Source organism: Mastomys coucha, unplaced genomic scaffold, assembly GCF_008632895.1.
Source record: "Mastomys coucha isolate ucsf_1 unplaced genomic scaffold, UCSF_Mcou_1 pScaffold21, whole genome shotgun sequence".
Taxonomy (NCBI): Eukaryota; Metazoa; Chordata; class Mammalia; order Rodentia; family Muridae; genus Mastomys; species Mastomys coucha.
In genome coordinates, this window is record NW_022196904.1 from 124,253,378 (window position 1) to 124,268,585 (window position 15,208).

The 15,208-nt window shown below is 44.2% G+C and overlaps 1 protein-coding gene across 2 annotated transcripts in view; it reads left to right on the forward strand.

The window, feature by feature from the left end:
• The window catches only part of Dock1 (dedicator of cytokinesis 1), a 506,850-nt gene that overhangs the window by 423,735 nt on the left and 67,907 nt on the right, over positions 1-15,208 (forward strand). For both annotated transcript variants that reach the window (XM_031388636.1, XM_031388635.1), the window contains exon 33: positions 7,468-7,616. In XM_031388636.1, coding sequence (XP_031244496.1) covers positions 7,468-7,616 — 149 coding nt within the window. The remainder of the gene's footprint in view (positions 1-7,467; positions 7,617-15,208) is intronic.

Consider the following 15,208-nt stretch of genomic DNA (forward strand, 5'->3'; position numbering starts at 1 on the left):
AAAAAAAAAAAAAAACATTCTTCCACATAGATAAGTTCTTAAAGAAATTAGTGAGCATCTAGAACTTCCATCTTTAATGTTCCTACTGGGAGCCTGGTGGTGATACTAGGTCCTATTGCTATCTTTTTATCAAGTGTGCTGGACCATGGAGGAGTTGGTCCCTGGACCATGCACAGGGATCATTATAGTGCTCTATAGGTGATATTACTCTATAGGCAACATTATATGATATTACTCTATAGGTGACATTGCTCTATGTGTATTACTCTATAGGTAATGTTGCTCTATAAGCAATATTACTCTATAGGTGACATTACTCTATAGATGATATTATTCTGTAGGCAATACTGACAGCATAAACATTTCACTTAGGCCCCAGCTCAGCTCCTGGGCATAGAGCTGCAGGGTAGAGTTCCCTGGTGAGAGTGCAAAGCTGTCAGGGAAACTGTGTCTGCTATAGCCACCCAGTGCATGCAGAACCTGTACCATCCCATGCATATTAGGTGTCCTAATTGGCTGAGGACTCTTCAGGAACACTCTCTATAGGATTTTAACACAGTCACAGCAAGCTGTATATGGAGGACCTGAGAAAGTCATGGTTCTTGGGCATTTCAGCCTGCTGATCTCTGTAAATGGCCATAGGAAGCATCCTGCCCTTCCTGACTTTCTGCAGACTCTGGGTGGCATAGGAACCCAGGGATGGAGTGGGTAGTTTGCTAAGTCACGCTGAGTTTTCTTCCTCCACTGCCCTGCCTCTGTAACCTCTTGTCATGTGACAAGGTCCTTCTCAGTTTCCCTCATTCAGCAGTCCAATTTATCTACTGTCTTAGTCAGGGTTTCTATTCCTGCACAAACATCATGACCATGAAGCAAGTTGGGGAGGAAAGGGTTTATTTGGCTTACTTCCACATTGCTGTTGATCACAAAGGAAGTCAGGACTGGAACTCAAGCAGGTCGGGAAGCAGGAGCTGATGCAGAGGCTATGGAGGGATGTTCTTTACTGGCTTGCTTCTCCTGGCTTGCTCAGCCTGCTCTCTTATAGAGCCCAAGACCTCCAGCCCAAGGATGGCCCCACCCACAAGGGGCAATTGAGAAAATGCCCCACAGCTGGACCTCATGGAGACACTTCCCCAACTGAAGCTCCCTTCTGTGATAACTCCAGCCTGTGTCAAGTTGACACACAAAACTAGCCAGTACATCTACTATGGAGGTTGGGCAGAATTTGTCAAAAGACTTCCAATCCATACGCCTAATAATCCTATGACATGTACAAAGGATGAGCTCAGTAGTAAGGGTCTGAGTCTGTTGGAACAAGGAAGGGGGCCATCCATGCATAATCTTAACTAATTTTTCTGTCTTCCTTCTCAAAATCACATGCTAAAAGATACATTTGTCACTTGATCTAGACAACCTGATGTCCAGACTAATGCCAGCCAGGAAATGATGCGTTACCTATGAGAAAGAGAGTAATGAGAAGCAAAGAATTCCAACATGGACAGTCTTTAGGGACACCGTGGTTCTCCATTGAATGACAGGTTCTCTAGATGCTCTCTAGACCCAGCATTCCCAAAGGAGATGACATGAGTTCCATTCCATTTGCCAGGCTGCACTGTCCCATTGGCTCCTCCGGGCATAGGCTTCCATGCATGTGGCCCTGGACTCAGTCTGAAGTACTGCAAAAGAAAAGAAAATGAGATGGTGAGCTCACCAAACAGAGGACTGAGGGATCAGTGTGCAATGAGGTGCCTGGTCCTCCCCTGAGAAACATAGTGGCTGTTGTCCCAGGTATCCCCAGCATCTCACTATGGCCCTGTAGTGACAGGGTCACTGGTTGGAATTGAAAGAGTTGATCTCTGGCCCCAAGTATTAGCCAGAGATAATCCAGAGATTATCCAAACTGATGGATTAATGAGTCTTCTTGCCTTCCTAATATTTGTGTTTTAATTTTTTTGAGGTTTGAGTTTTCTTTTTTTTTTTTTGTAATGACCATGGTTTACATTTTATATGCTGACCCTGAACTTTGTACTTCTTTTTTAATTTTTATCATACTACTTTAATTATATAGTATTTTTTATTGTTTGGGTTTGTTGTTTTATACATGTATGTGATTTTTGAAATATTCACCCCCACTGTTCACTTTGCCCCCTCTTACTTCTGCTAACCCCCTTCTGCCTTCCCCCACTTTCATGCCCTTTTTTTCTTCTTGGGGTTACCCAGTGAGTTTCATGAAGGCTCTTCCCGAAGCGTGAGTGAAGGTTATGTACAGAAGCGTGTGTACCCTGCCCATAACTGTATCCCTGAAGATGTCTCTCCCTCCTCTAGCAACCAAACTACATGTCCATGTTTAAGTATAGCCAGTGGCGCCTCTGAAGCTCCAGAGGTTGACCTTGAACCCGGTCCCATCTCTTTCCCTGCCATTTGCCATGACCCCCAGGAAAGAAGGAAAGATGGGCTTCAGGAAGAATAAGGTTTTCCACAGTGCCTCCTTGGGAGCCCGCAGTCTCAGGTGTGTGCTCAGACTTTACTGTTCCACCCCAGAGTGGTGAACTCTCATGATGGTGTCGGTCATTATTCCCCAAATAAGATGAGCCCAGCAATAGAGACTTTTGAGTCAGGATACTGGGGAACAAAGCTCACTAAGGGTAACCCCACCCCCACCCATCTTGTCACTCACTTATATGAACATATAACTAACTCCTAAGTGTTTCAAAGCTTGCTTGTCAGCAGTGAACATCAATTTGATCAAACAGAGGCCATGACCTTTGGCCATGCTGGACCCTTCCTACTGTGGGTCTTGAGGGTTCAGGCCTACCTGCCAATAATGGCACTGTGCGGACTGCCGTTCTCTAAACTCACAGCAACCTGTCATGATTTCCCAGGATATACACAGCCTCTTTTCCACATAGCTTCCTGTTTTCTTTTCTTTTCTTTCTTTCTTTTTTTTTTTTTTTTTTTTTTCTAGTGGGCTCAGGTTTGGGAATATGTTGGCAGGCACATGAAGCCAGTTCTGCCAAGAAAATAAAAATAGAAGTCGGATCAGATGTGTTCCTCACCTTAGAATTAGTCACCTGCCACTCCACAGTGCTGTTTGTGGTCTTTGGGGAGGGAGGGGTGTCTCACACAGAGGTGCCCAGCAGCCCCAAGGCACAGATCGGAGTCTCCTTGCTCAGTGTGGTTACAAATGCAGACCCAGGCCTGCTGGGTGGGACAGGGCAACTAGCCCTTTTCTTTGCAGAACCCAGCATGTCAAAGAGAAAATCAAAAGCATACTCTTTCAAATGAGAAGTAGAGAAAGTGTATTCATTTACCGAACTCTCCAGTTATTTATGGGTGCAGCTTGGAGCAGCCAACAGGGCCACCTTGATTCCCCCTCTCTGGGTTCTATTATCTACTCTTGTTTATTCCATCCAGCTCTCGGGAACCAGCGCATGCTCCCTGATTCCATCTAGCTGAAACAAACAATACTCACGGCAAGACCTTTCCGTTGGCCTTATTTGGCTTGGGCTATTTTTCATGTGAGGGTCTCTTTCACTGTATTTTCGGGAATGTGCAAACTGACTGCTTTTCATTAAACCCAGATACTGCACCATTGACCCTAGCTGGAGGTGATGGGAGGGTCTCTGTCCCATGGTCCTTGCGTGTGCACAATTTTCCTACAATAAGGTCCTGTTCAATGATTGGATTCCTGAACATTAGAAGTGTCAAGGTGAAAAGCCTGCCTTTCAGAGGAAGCCAGGTGCCACTCTCAGAGGACTTAGTGCTACATCCTGTCACTAGAAAAGACACTCCAGGCAGGTTTTTTTTTGGGGGGGGGAGTAGAGAATACAATTGGGGACCTAAGAAAAATCTTTTACTTCAAACCATGGTTATTAGAGTCTCAGTTACTTCTGTTGCTGTGATAAAGCACAAAGACCAAAAAAAAGCAACTTACAGAAGAAAGGATCTGTGTCACCACCTTAAGGTGGGGGGAGAGGGGGGAGAAAGAGAGAGAGAGAGAGACGGGGAGAGGGAGAGGGAGAGGAGAGAGTCCGTAATGTAAAGGAGGCATGGCCAGAGGCTGCTAGAGCAGGATGCTGAGCGAACATGTTTCCATCCATACCCAGGAAGCAGAGAAAGGAGACTGGAAGTGGAGCAAGGCTAGAAACTCTCAAAGCCTGCCCCCAGTGACATACTTCCTCCATCAAGGCTGCACCTGCCAAAGGTTCCATAACCTTCCCAAACACAGCCACTGACTCAGGACCAAGTGTTCAAAAACCAAGCTATGGGAACACATCTCATTAAAACCACCGCAATCATCTTGTTCTGCCTTTCTCTCCAAAGGGAAAAAAAAAACTGCAGGAGTCTCCTTGACCCTCCTTGACCCACATCCAGGTCCATCATTAGACTTTAGCCAGATGTGCATCAGGGGAGACCCAAAATATGGGTGTCCAAAAATAATTAAATACAAGCCTTCAATAGCCCTGCCCAACTTACTAACTCAGGGATGGCAGACTTACCATCCCCAAAGATATCACAGCTTAAAGGTCTCAGGCTACCCCAGCCAGGTGTGTTTTCTGTACCAAAAGAAGGGTGGTGAACCCTAGAGGTGCAGCTCTTATTTTCTCATAACTTCGTTTCCCAATGGCTGCCCCGGCAACCATTTCCTCTGTTTTGTATGTTCCTCCCAGCTTGGAACAATAAAAGCCGCGAGTGACAGACAGAACTTTATGACACTGAAATTACAGTTGATGAACAACTTGCTGTCACGATCTCCTGCTTTCTGAAGCATTGGCTCTGACATCTTTTAGGCATAATACAAGGAAAATGTCACCTGAGAAATTGAATATAATGGTATTTTCAGGGGACCACTTTGCGGCGCTTGCACGCCTCTCAGAAGTGTTAGGCATTAAGGGAAATGGGCAGAATCACACCATTGTCGCTTCAGACAAGATAGTATCTATTTAGCAAAGGTTGAAAATTCGGATTCTAATTAAATTCAGGTTCCTTATCAGAGACTACATTTTTGTACCTGTGTCCACTCCGTTAAAAACATCTTTTGCCTTATGAGAATGCTTTACTTTCTTATATATGGTTATTTATAATAGACACATTCACTTAATGACTCTCTTGACAGAAATCTGCATTTGTTGAGCTATAAAGAAAACCAAATTCTGTATTGTGTTTCCTGGTTGTGTCAAGGTTTTAATAAGATTAATTAACTCCAGATCGGCTGCTAGCGTTAATAAGAAAATGTCACAAATAATTCAGTCAGGCATATCATTTCTCATGCACCCTCCTGTTAGGTGCTGGAATGAGACAGTGTTAGTTAGAGTGCGGTGGCTTGAAGAGAAAGGGAGTATTCTGCAAAGGATGAGAGACTGCTGCCTAGGAGCACCACCCCTGCCTCCTCATGTCCCCAAGAGGCTGGTATATCAGACAGTGTTCTAAGGGAACAGAACTGTTACTCTGTGTGTGTGTGTGTGTGTGTGTGTTAGAATGACTTACAGGCTGGGGTCCAAGTAGTCCTACAATGGCCATCTCATGACATAAAGGCCAAGAAATCCATAAATGTTCAGTCCATGAAACTAGGTGTCTAAGCAGTCCCAAAGTTGTTCTGGCATCCCAGGGAAGATGTAGCGAGCTATTGGTGTTCAGTCTATCTTGGAGTCCCAAAGAAGTAGGTTCTAATACCAGCAAAAGAATGTCACGGTGACAGGATAGATAAACTTGCCAGCAAGAGTGAGGGCAGGCAGGCAAAAGCAAAAGCTTCTTCTTTTTTTGTCCTTTTATGTAGGCCACCACTCTTAGGTGTAGCTCAGGTTTAGGCTGCGTCTTCCTACCTCCAATAATCCAATCAAGAAAAACCCATCACAGGTATGCCCAGCTGCTTGGTTTGGTAGTTGATTCCAGATATTGTTCATTGGCAACAGAGAATACCCATCAAAGCCTGCCTGCCTCTGTGTAGAAAGGTTCCTGGAAGCCTCATTTCTGTGCACCAGCAGGGGCACGAGCTAGGCCTTGCCACTTTCTCCCCTTGCCTTCCATGGCTCTCATCAAGCCCCATATGCACTCTTCTATGCCATTTCCCAAGCATCCTGAATTCAGTGATGGGAAAGTCAAAGTAGGCTTGGTAGGTTTGGCTAGCCAATGAGCCCTAGGACGCTACCTCCCCTGTGCAGGGAATACAAATGTGTTTCACCTCATCTTTGCTTTTTATTATTTTAAATTCTGAGGCTCAAACCCAGGCCTTCATGCTTGCAAGGCAGACCCTTGACCTCCTGAGCCTAACAAAGCGTTGATGCCATCACACAGCAGCCCTTGGTAGTAGACTCCGCTCTTTCTGCAGTCCCTTGTTCTAGTGGAGGCTGTGTGTGCTTTGACTGCAGTCATTCAGAAGTCACAGAGGTGTCAAGTGGACCATACTCCTCCATGCCACCTTGGAGACCCCCACTCTCCCTGTCTCAGCTTCCATGCTTGCCAGATGGGCCTATCCCAACCCCAGTCCCCTGCTCTGTCTAACTGAGCAGCAGACAATGATCATGTCTTTCATTTATGTGCTACAATTAACTTCTTGTGAAACTACCTTATCTGGTCAATAGATAGGGAGATCTTTTCTCAAAATTAAACATCCAAACAACCTCTCTAAAAGAACAATAGTAAATATAATAGTACATAGTATCATGAAGCACATTGAAGGAGCCATGCCCACAGGTGACAAGTTTTTTAAATATTGATTTTTATTATTATTGTATGAACATGCATGATACAGGGGAAGGGGAGACATGTGACAGCATATGTGTGGAAATGACAGGATAACCTTGCAGGGCTGGTTCGCTCTTGCTACCTTTATGTGAGTTCCAGCATCATTATTTGGAGCTTGGTGGCAAATACCTTTACCTACTATGCCATCTTGCAGACTGGAAATACACATAGAGTATAGTGTCTCGTTGCTTGCTCATGATTGAACTCTTGAAGTCTATCCACATTCTCTCCCTTCTAGGTGTATATTGGTGTGATGTGCATATGTGTGTGGAGACCAGAGGTTCAATTTAAGTGCCATCTCTCCACACTCTCCAGTTTATTTACTGAAGGAAGGTCTCTCACTGAGTTCAGAGCTTACTGTGTAGTCTTTCCTGGCTCTCCATACTGCCCCTGTCTCTGCCTCTCATGCACTGGGGTTCCTGAGCACTGCCATGCCTCCCTAGCTTTTATGTGGATGCTGGGATTCTGAGCTCCAGTGCACATACTTACGTGGCAAATGTTTTATCCACTGAACCATCATCTCCTCATCCCTCAGTCTACACATGAATTAAAGTGCTCCAAATCCTTATAAGCAAGATTGGGTTCATAACCAGAGAAACTCCGTTCAAACTCCCAGGGTCTGTGTTGCTGTATTCTGTGTCCCCAAATCCCTTCTGAAAATTGAAAAATTTGAAAATTCCACCCCTTCTTTTTAAAATAATAGATGTTACATTTCTTGATTGAAAGGTCAACACAAGATAAAATTCATCCCAGAAATGGTTGGCCCAATCTTGGAAATGACATTGATTCCTGAGACAGAACTTCGCAAAGCCACCCTTCCCATCTTCTTCGACATGATGCAGTGTGAATTCCACTCCACCAGGAGCTTCCAAATGGTAAGGACATAATGTAGAAAGCGTGTGAAAACAAAACAAATAAAAAACCGGAAGACACAGTTGATTCCAGAGCTAATGGTGACCCGCACAAAAACAGTTCTCCACAGCTCAAAGAAATTGCCATGACCATTCTTACTGAAGAATCTGTCATCTTCTGACTTCCTGGTTGGGAAGCGGGTGGTTGGTTTCTAGCTGTCGCTTACTGGTTTTTTTAGGAACTTTACATCAAATCCTAGATTAAAGCCACTTGAGGCTGGAAAGGGAGCTTGATGGGTTTAGGGCATCTGCTGTGCAAACATGAAGATCTGAATTTGAATCACCAGCATCCATGTTAAAAAAAAAAAAACAATAAAAAGCTTAGCATAAACATGCATACCAGTGCTGGGGCATAGGGCATAGGTCATAGGACTGTAGCAGTGCATGGGTCATAGGAGCTTGCCAGCTGGCCAACAAAGCCATAAAAGTGAGCATTGGGTTCAGGGAGATATTCTGTCTCGGGGGATAAGATGTCCTGTTCTCAGGGGAGACTGAGAACAGAACACTCAGCATCCTTTGGCTTCTGCAGATGTGCTCTGCACTCACCCATACATGAGCAGGTGCACAAATAAACTATGTGTGTGTGTGATTTTTAAATCTTATTTTAATGGGGATATAACACTTCAGGAAATACATTGACTCCTTTTTTTGCCATAGGCTGCTTAGTTTCCACTACCAATGAGTGTACCATGTGCCTGCTCATTCATGTAGCTTGAATTCATATTGAATGTTTCCTCAGTATACATACTCAGAAATGCAATTTTAGAATCAAAATGCTTTTGTACCGTTTGACATTATTGCCAAATTGTTTGATATTATTGCTATAAGCTTTGACCTGCCTCCACTGCTGCTGCCTCAAAAGCCTGGTTCCAGTGTCACTCGAGGCTTGCTGAAACTATAAATTATAATCTAAAATACTTTTTTTCCCAGGAATAAAATTCATCACACTTTTGAATTTCATATGAATCAAGCACAAAGAAAGATTTGTGAAAACTGCTATTAAATTTAAAAACTCAGATAAATGGAGAAAAGGTATTTATATAGATAAATGTCACAAGCCCTGAAAACTAAAATCATATGCCTTGAAAACGATTTATACCATTGCTCCTTTTTAAGTGTAGTCTTTGGGTCAAAGTAAAGGTCAAGGGTAGGTGAAATGAAGATGAGTGAGTGGGGGGGATCTGCAGTTCCCCTTCCTCCTCTCCATCTTTGTGCCTGGTTGCTATATTATGGAGGTTTCTAAATATCTTACAAGAACATTCCAAGGAAGTGCTTCAAATGTTCTGATCTCCCCCAGGTTTGATGGAAAATGATATGAAGTCAATGAGAGGCATAGAAGCAGGCGCCAGTGTAAACACTCCTTTTGGGCATTCAGACTCTGCCTTTTGTTTTTGCACAGAGCTAAAGTTCCTGAGTCATCCAGTGAAGAAGAGCAGCTCCCCAGACCCCAGCTCGTGATCTATAAGCATTTCACTGACTTAAAACACACCTTGCTTGCGTATAGGCAAATAGAAGCACAGCCGTATAAACAAGCAGATCCACAAAAGAGATGGTATCGGGCTAAGCATGGTTTCATACTCCTCCAGCACTTTGTTTAAATTTCACTGGCTGTTTTCCACTTGTGTGGAGACACTGGTTTGCATGCACTGACAACTCTCTAAGTGAAGCAGATCAAAAGACGAAAAACCATAAAGCTTGTAGAAGCAATCTTGTGATTACCAGCTTTTCCCTCCTCACCAGAGCAAATACCCCCAGATAATCTATTTATCAAGAGGAAGGGTTTGTTTTGGCTCCCTGTTTGAGTTTCACGAATGTCAGGTGTCCCTGTTTGGGGTCTTCGGTGAGGCAGCCCATCACAGCAGGACTGGAGAAGTAGTGGAGCAAAGCCACTCAGCTCAGGACCAGGGAGAGCTAAGACCATGCTCTCCCTCAGCGGTGCACCTATTTGTCTACTTGGCCTAGACACCAGTCACACTAAAGGTTTCCTGGAGAACAAGCCTCTGTCACACGGGACTTTGAGGGCACACTAGAGAAGCCAACTGTAGCGGGTCTCTTCTGTGTCAGTCTGTTCCTGGAGATTAGGAAAAAAACCAACTACCTCTGCTTCCCAGGAAGATGCCCTGTCCAGACTTTCCCATCACCCATTTTTCTGCTTGTATCCTGGCCACTTAGTTTTCTGGGAAGGTAGTGGCTTTTGCTTGCCTTCTCTGCCTCCTGACCACAGTCGTTTGAGAAGTCTTACCTTGCCCTTTCTCAGCTCCAACCTCCATCCCTCTTCTCCCTGCTCCCCCATACCAAGGCTCCCCTGGACCACAGCACTTATCCGTTGCCTTCCTCTGCCCTTCTAGCACTTTCCTGCTTTCACCCTGGCAAGTCCTTGTCAGCTTGTTCTCTTAAAGCAGAAGCCACAAGTCCCATTCCTTATTGGCAACCTCTGCAGATAGATCCTGACTGGGTGCAAGCTCAGCCACCAGGACACAGCTGGCTCAGCCTGCCTCTCCATCCAGGAGCTGCTGGGATGGGGATGGTTGGCTGCTGTTTAACTAATCCACCACAAATGCAATTATCTAACCTGATTAGTCACATCAGTGAGGGCTTAAATTGCCTCCACTTTTATAGCAGATGCACAAACCTAATGGAGTGAGGGGAAGGCATTAGGGCTTTTTGTTTTTCGGCAGCTTTAGTGTTTTGGTCACAGGACGCAGCATCTTCTAAAGATTGCGCTTCCACAGCAGAGAAGTTGATATGTTGAATGTTCCAAAAATATGCATTGTGGCCAGGTTATCTTGATCACTTGTAATTGAAGTTTGGAGGCAACCTCTTGAGTTTGGGGGAAAACCTCCATCTTACTCAAAACTAGATGGTATCTAACCATGACTGGTGTTTTAGAAGCATATGCTGCAAATTGGTTTTTCCGAGTTGCCTGGAGTTGTACACCCCCAGCCACAGTGGTAACATTTTATTAGTATGTTCTTTTCAATACAGTTCCTGGGAGTGCCGAAACTTCCAAGACCACTGTGCCCTTGCTTTATCCATCCTTTCCTATGTCCATTGGCTGGGCTCCTATAGTGGTATGATGGGACAGCATAGAGTTACTCATTCAAGAGCCACAGCCTCCTGTAGCCTGTGACATCCTTTCTAGAGCTGTGTTCCTTAACCTCGGTTCACTGAGTCATCTTGATTTCTTCAGTTCTGGACAGATCTCACCAGAAGCATGACAGTCTATAGGGCCCAGGGATATGACTCAGTTGGTAGCGTGTTTACCTGGCATGCACAAAACCACGGGTTTGATTTCCAAGCACTGAATTAACATATCATGGTGGTATGTGTTTAATCTTTTGGAGGTGGAGGCAGGAGGATCAAAACTTCAAGGTCAACCTCAGCTGCCTAGCAAATCTGAAGCTAGCCTGGAATACATGAGACCCTGGCTCAAAAAAAAAAAAAAAAAAAAAAAAAACAGTCTAGGAAAAGTGAAATAATAACAGGAAGGGCTGGGGTCTCAGGGTCTCTAATGCTAGTAAACATCACCTGTTTATAGCTAAGTTGTACAGGGACTGGGCCCAAATGAGTGGATCTGTGGTCCAATCTGAAGGGTCTTGGACAAGGCAGAAACATTTGAAATAAGAGGCAGCCTCAGGGCCTTGCAGCAATCCCTCCTGGCTATAGATGTGTGTGTTCTTCTGGGCCAGCACAGCAAATCTGTAGCCCATTAGAAGGAAGACTTCATAGTGGGCAGGTTGCTCTCTCCCATCCCCAAATCTCTACTCTCGCTATTCCTCCCTGCCCCACACCATCTTTGGAGCACATCCTTTTCCTCCATGGTTATGGGTGCTCCATGTAGCAGAAGCAAGACCACATGTGAGAGTCTCAGCTCAGAGGCCTTAAATGTGTCCCTGGGGTGATCCCTCCTGACCCTGCAGCAGCTGCCATTGACTAGGGACTCCCCTATCATTCCTCTGCCCTCTCTACATGAGTCTCCCCTCAGCAGAAGTCCATTTCTTTTCTTCTGCACCTTTTTTGTCTCTGACTGTTACAAAACCCTGGCTTTTTGATCCTCTCAGTCCTTTGTAAGACCCTCTCATGATGGGGTTATCCCACCCATCCACCTAAGTCATTCTCTCCTACTCCTGCTGTGTGGGATTCCCCTCCAGGAAGTCTCTGTCTCCCATCATTGTAACATTACCTCAACTCACTCCTGTTTTCACCGTCCTGTCTGAATCCTTCCACCCTATCCTACAGTACTATGGGAGAGGTGAGGAGACTTCTTGTCCCGTTTGTCACCCACCTCAACACATGCGCCTTGGTAAAGGGATGATGAACTGTCTCTTGGCATTACCCTGACTTTTCTACTTTCTGAATGAGAGCCTTCCAGAGTCACAGCCATCACAATTGCATGTTCACACTGCACTTTACTTCCAAAACATAAAAATGAAGGGAAAAAAGCCCACACTTTAAATCCTGTCCTGACATATTTTTAAAGAATTCCATTTGTTACAGCTTTGGAAATGCAGCGCTAAATGGCCATGCAGGCTGCATACAATTGATTTTTTTTAAAAAAACGTAGTAGAAAAGATAAAATCATATTCTCAATCATGGGGTTGTTTCATGTCATCTTTGTGAGACTTGGTAAACTGCTCCACAACCTCCAGACACTTCCATTTAGTAGTAACAATATAAACATGAGTAATCTTGGTGTCATCCTGAGTTTCCATTTGAATAATCTCCCTCTGACACCCCTGCCACTTACCTTAAGCAAATAGTTGAATAACCCAAGTGATTCAACTTGTTGGCACAATGTTGGAAGCGTCTGCCATGTGGTGAAAAAGCCAGTATGATTTGTTAAGTCTAGTATGAATGTGAGTAAGTCCAGTGGAAATTTTATCTTGTTTATTCTCCAATTCATTTGGTAGTTGTATTTGTTGACTTGTTTATTTGTGTTCTTTATTTCAAAAGAAAGCATGGTCATATTGCCTCCAATGCTTCTAGAGGAAGCATGGCATGGGGGAATAGATTTGATTTCATTGAATTCCTTCCCAAAGGTGGTCCGCAAGATCTTGACAGCCAAGAGTTCTGACTAAATTGAATTCTGTTCTTTAACACCTTCCAGCAAAGACCCACCCAACCACCCATAGTCTCCTTCAACTAAGTCAAACTTGGCTCTTCTCTGAGACCATTTTCTCAAAGTTAACTGTAATTGTGCTCAGCCAAAAGATCCTCTTCAGGCCGAGTTGTGAGTGCCTGTCTGCAAGGTATCTCAGCCAGTCAACAGCTGAGCCTCCCTGCTCTGAGGGTACAATGTTGGGGTCAGTCACAGGAGCTTCAAGGTCGGCGAGCTGCCTCCTTGATAGACAGGAGGAATACAAATGGTTTTGATTTTTTTTTTTTGATATGGGATGCGATCCTAGAGATTAATTAGTATGTAATTAAGTTTACACAGTGGTTAGGGAAGATAAATGTAATCTACATAAAAAATATTAGTGTGTCTGAACCTGGGGATTAAAGGCCAAGTGACAGACTGAAGAATCTGTCACTGCTAGGATCTCATCAGGAGAGCTGGGAGACCAAGGCTTTCAAGTACTGGCTTGTGTCTGTTGAGGCTTCTTCATGGACATATTTTCCACACAGACTCAGTCAACCATCTTCCTGTGTCTAAGGGCCTCTGGGAAATCCCATGAGTAAGGTTAGATGGCTCCAGTAGACCAGCCAGCTCCATGTGGAGGTGGAGGAGACAAAAGAAGTGATTCTTTGGTGCTCTCTGAAACCAGGAAGGTGCCAAACACCAATCTCCTATCTTGTTTTCATGAGAACAGTAGGGGAAAGTAGAGCACTTTGGCCAGAGGGAAATGGCCACCAGGAAACGTTTGCTACTAGATGCAGCAGGCTACACTCATAGGTTCACAAATTTCAACCAGATTGTGAAAAGCCTTTGTATTATTCATATTCAGTTCTCTGTGATAAACAATCCTGGCTACGCTACAGGTCTGATTTTTATTCATATATAAATATATCGTAATGATAGCAGTATGGCTGGTAAGATGGCTCAGTGGGTAGAGACATGACACACGCCCATGATTGGTTGATTGATTGATTGATTGATTATTGATTGATTATTTATTGACTTTGTTTTTTTGGAGACAGGGTTCTCTGTATAGCCCTGGATGTCCTGGAACTCACTCTGTAGACCAGGCTGGCCTCAAACTCAGAAATCTACTTGCCTTTGCTTCCCAAGTGCTGGTATTAAAGGCATGTGCTACCACACTGCCTGGCCTAATTTTTTCTAATTAATGTATTTATTTCATGTATATGAGCACACTGTAGCTGTATAGATGGTTTTGAGCCATCATATGGTTGCTGGGAATTGAACTCAAGACCTCTGCTCTCTCTGGCCCCACTTGCTCCAGCCCAAAGATTTATTTATTATTGTGTATGTACACTGTCACTATCTTCAGACACACCAGAAGATGGCATCAGATCTCATTACAGATGGTTGTAAGCCACTATGTGGTTGCTGGGACTTGAACTCAGGACTTTCTGAAGAGCAGTCAGTGCTCTTAACCTCTGAGCCATCTCTCCAGCCCACACCTGTGATTTTTAATAGCAATGAACACCTAACCCAAAATTATATATTTCAAATGAATTATCATAGGCTTTGAGATTATCCATGGCTGGGATCTCCACTTTGTAGTCTCTGAAGTAGCATCCAATAGCCCATAGCTGACTTGGGCAGTAAGACTAGGAAGCAGTAGCTTTTTTTCTTAGTTAATTGAATTCACAACATCAGTGCCACTCAGGACGGTCCATCACAGCCCGTTGAAAAGCACCCTTCTGAATGCCTTTACTTGATGAGCTCTTACATCTCATATTCTCAGGGGGATGCTGATATCCGAGACTTGAGATGCTCTATTCCATATTTTAAGTTGGATACCCTGTGGATGTTTTTATAGAAATATTGGTGATTTGGAAAAGAGAAGAAAATATAATGATTCTGCTTATTCCGTCCGTGAGCCTCCACCACCGTTTGAGTAGTACAATAAACACACTCTAATTTTATCCCAGCCACAGAGCCCCGCTGCCTGTTTACCACTGCAGGCTGACAAGGAACACAGTAAACACAGCCTTTATAAAAATCAGCCCTGCTCTATCAGCAAATGGACTGTCTCCAGTTTATTGGGATGGGGCCGTTTAATTCTGATTATGATAACAGGTCATGGTACACTAACATATTGATCCTCATATGTTCTGCTAAAAAAAAAAAAATGAATGAAGGTGTAGAGACGAGAGGCTAGCTGAAAAGCCCTGCTGCTGTAGACCTTGCTGACACACGGCAGAGTTGCCAGGTCCTTGTGCAAACTTCACAGCCTGGAGGTTGGTAAATGTGGAATCAACTGTGCTGTGATGCCCTTACGATTCAGCCACTCTTTTTGGAAACCATGAAATTCCTTAGTCAAGTTCGATAAGCAGCATACTGAAGGAGCCAGGCTTCCTCATCTCCTTGTGTATGACAGCTAAGTTTACACACAGAAGCATATTATTTTCATAAAGTAGAACGCACGTTC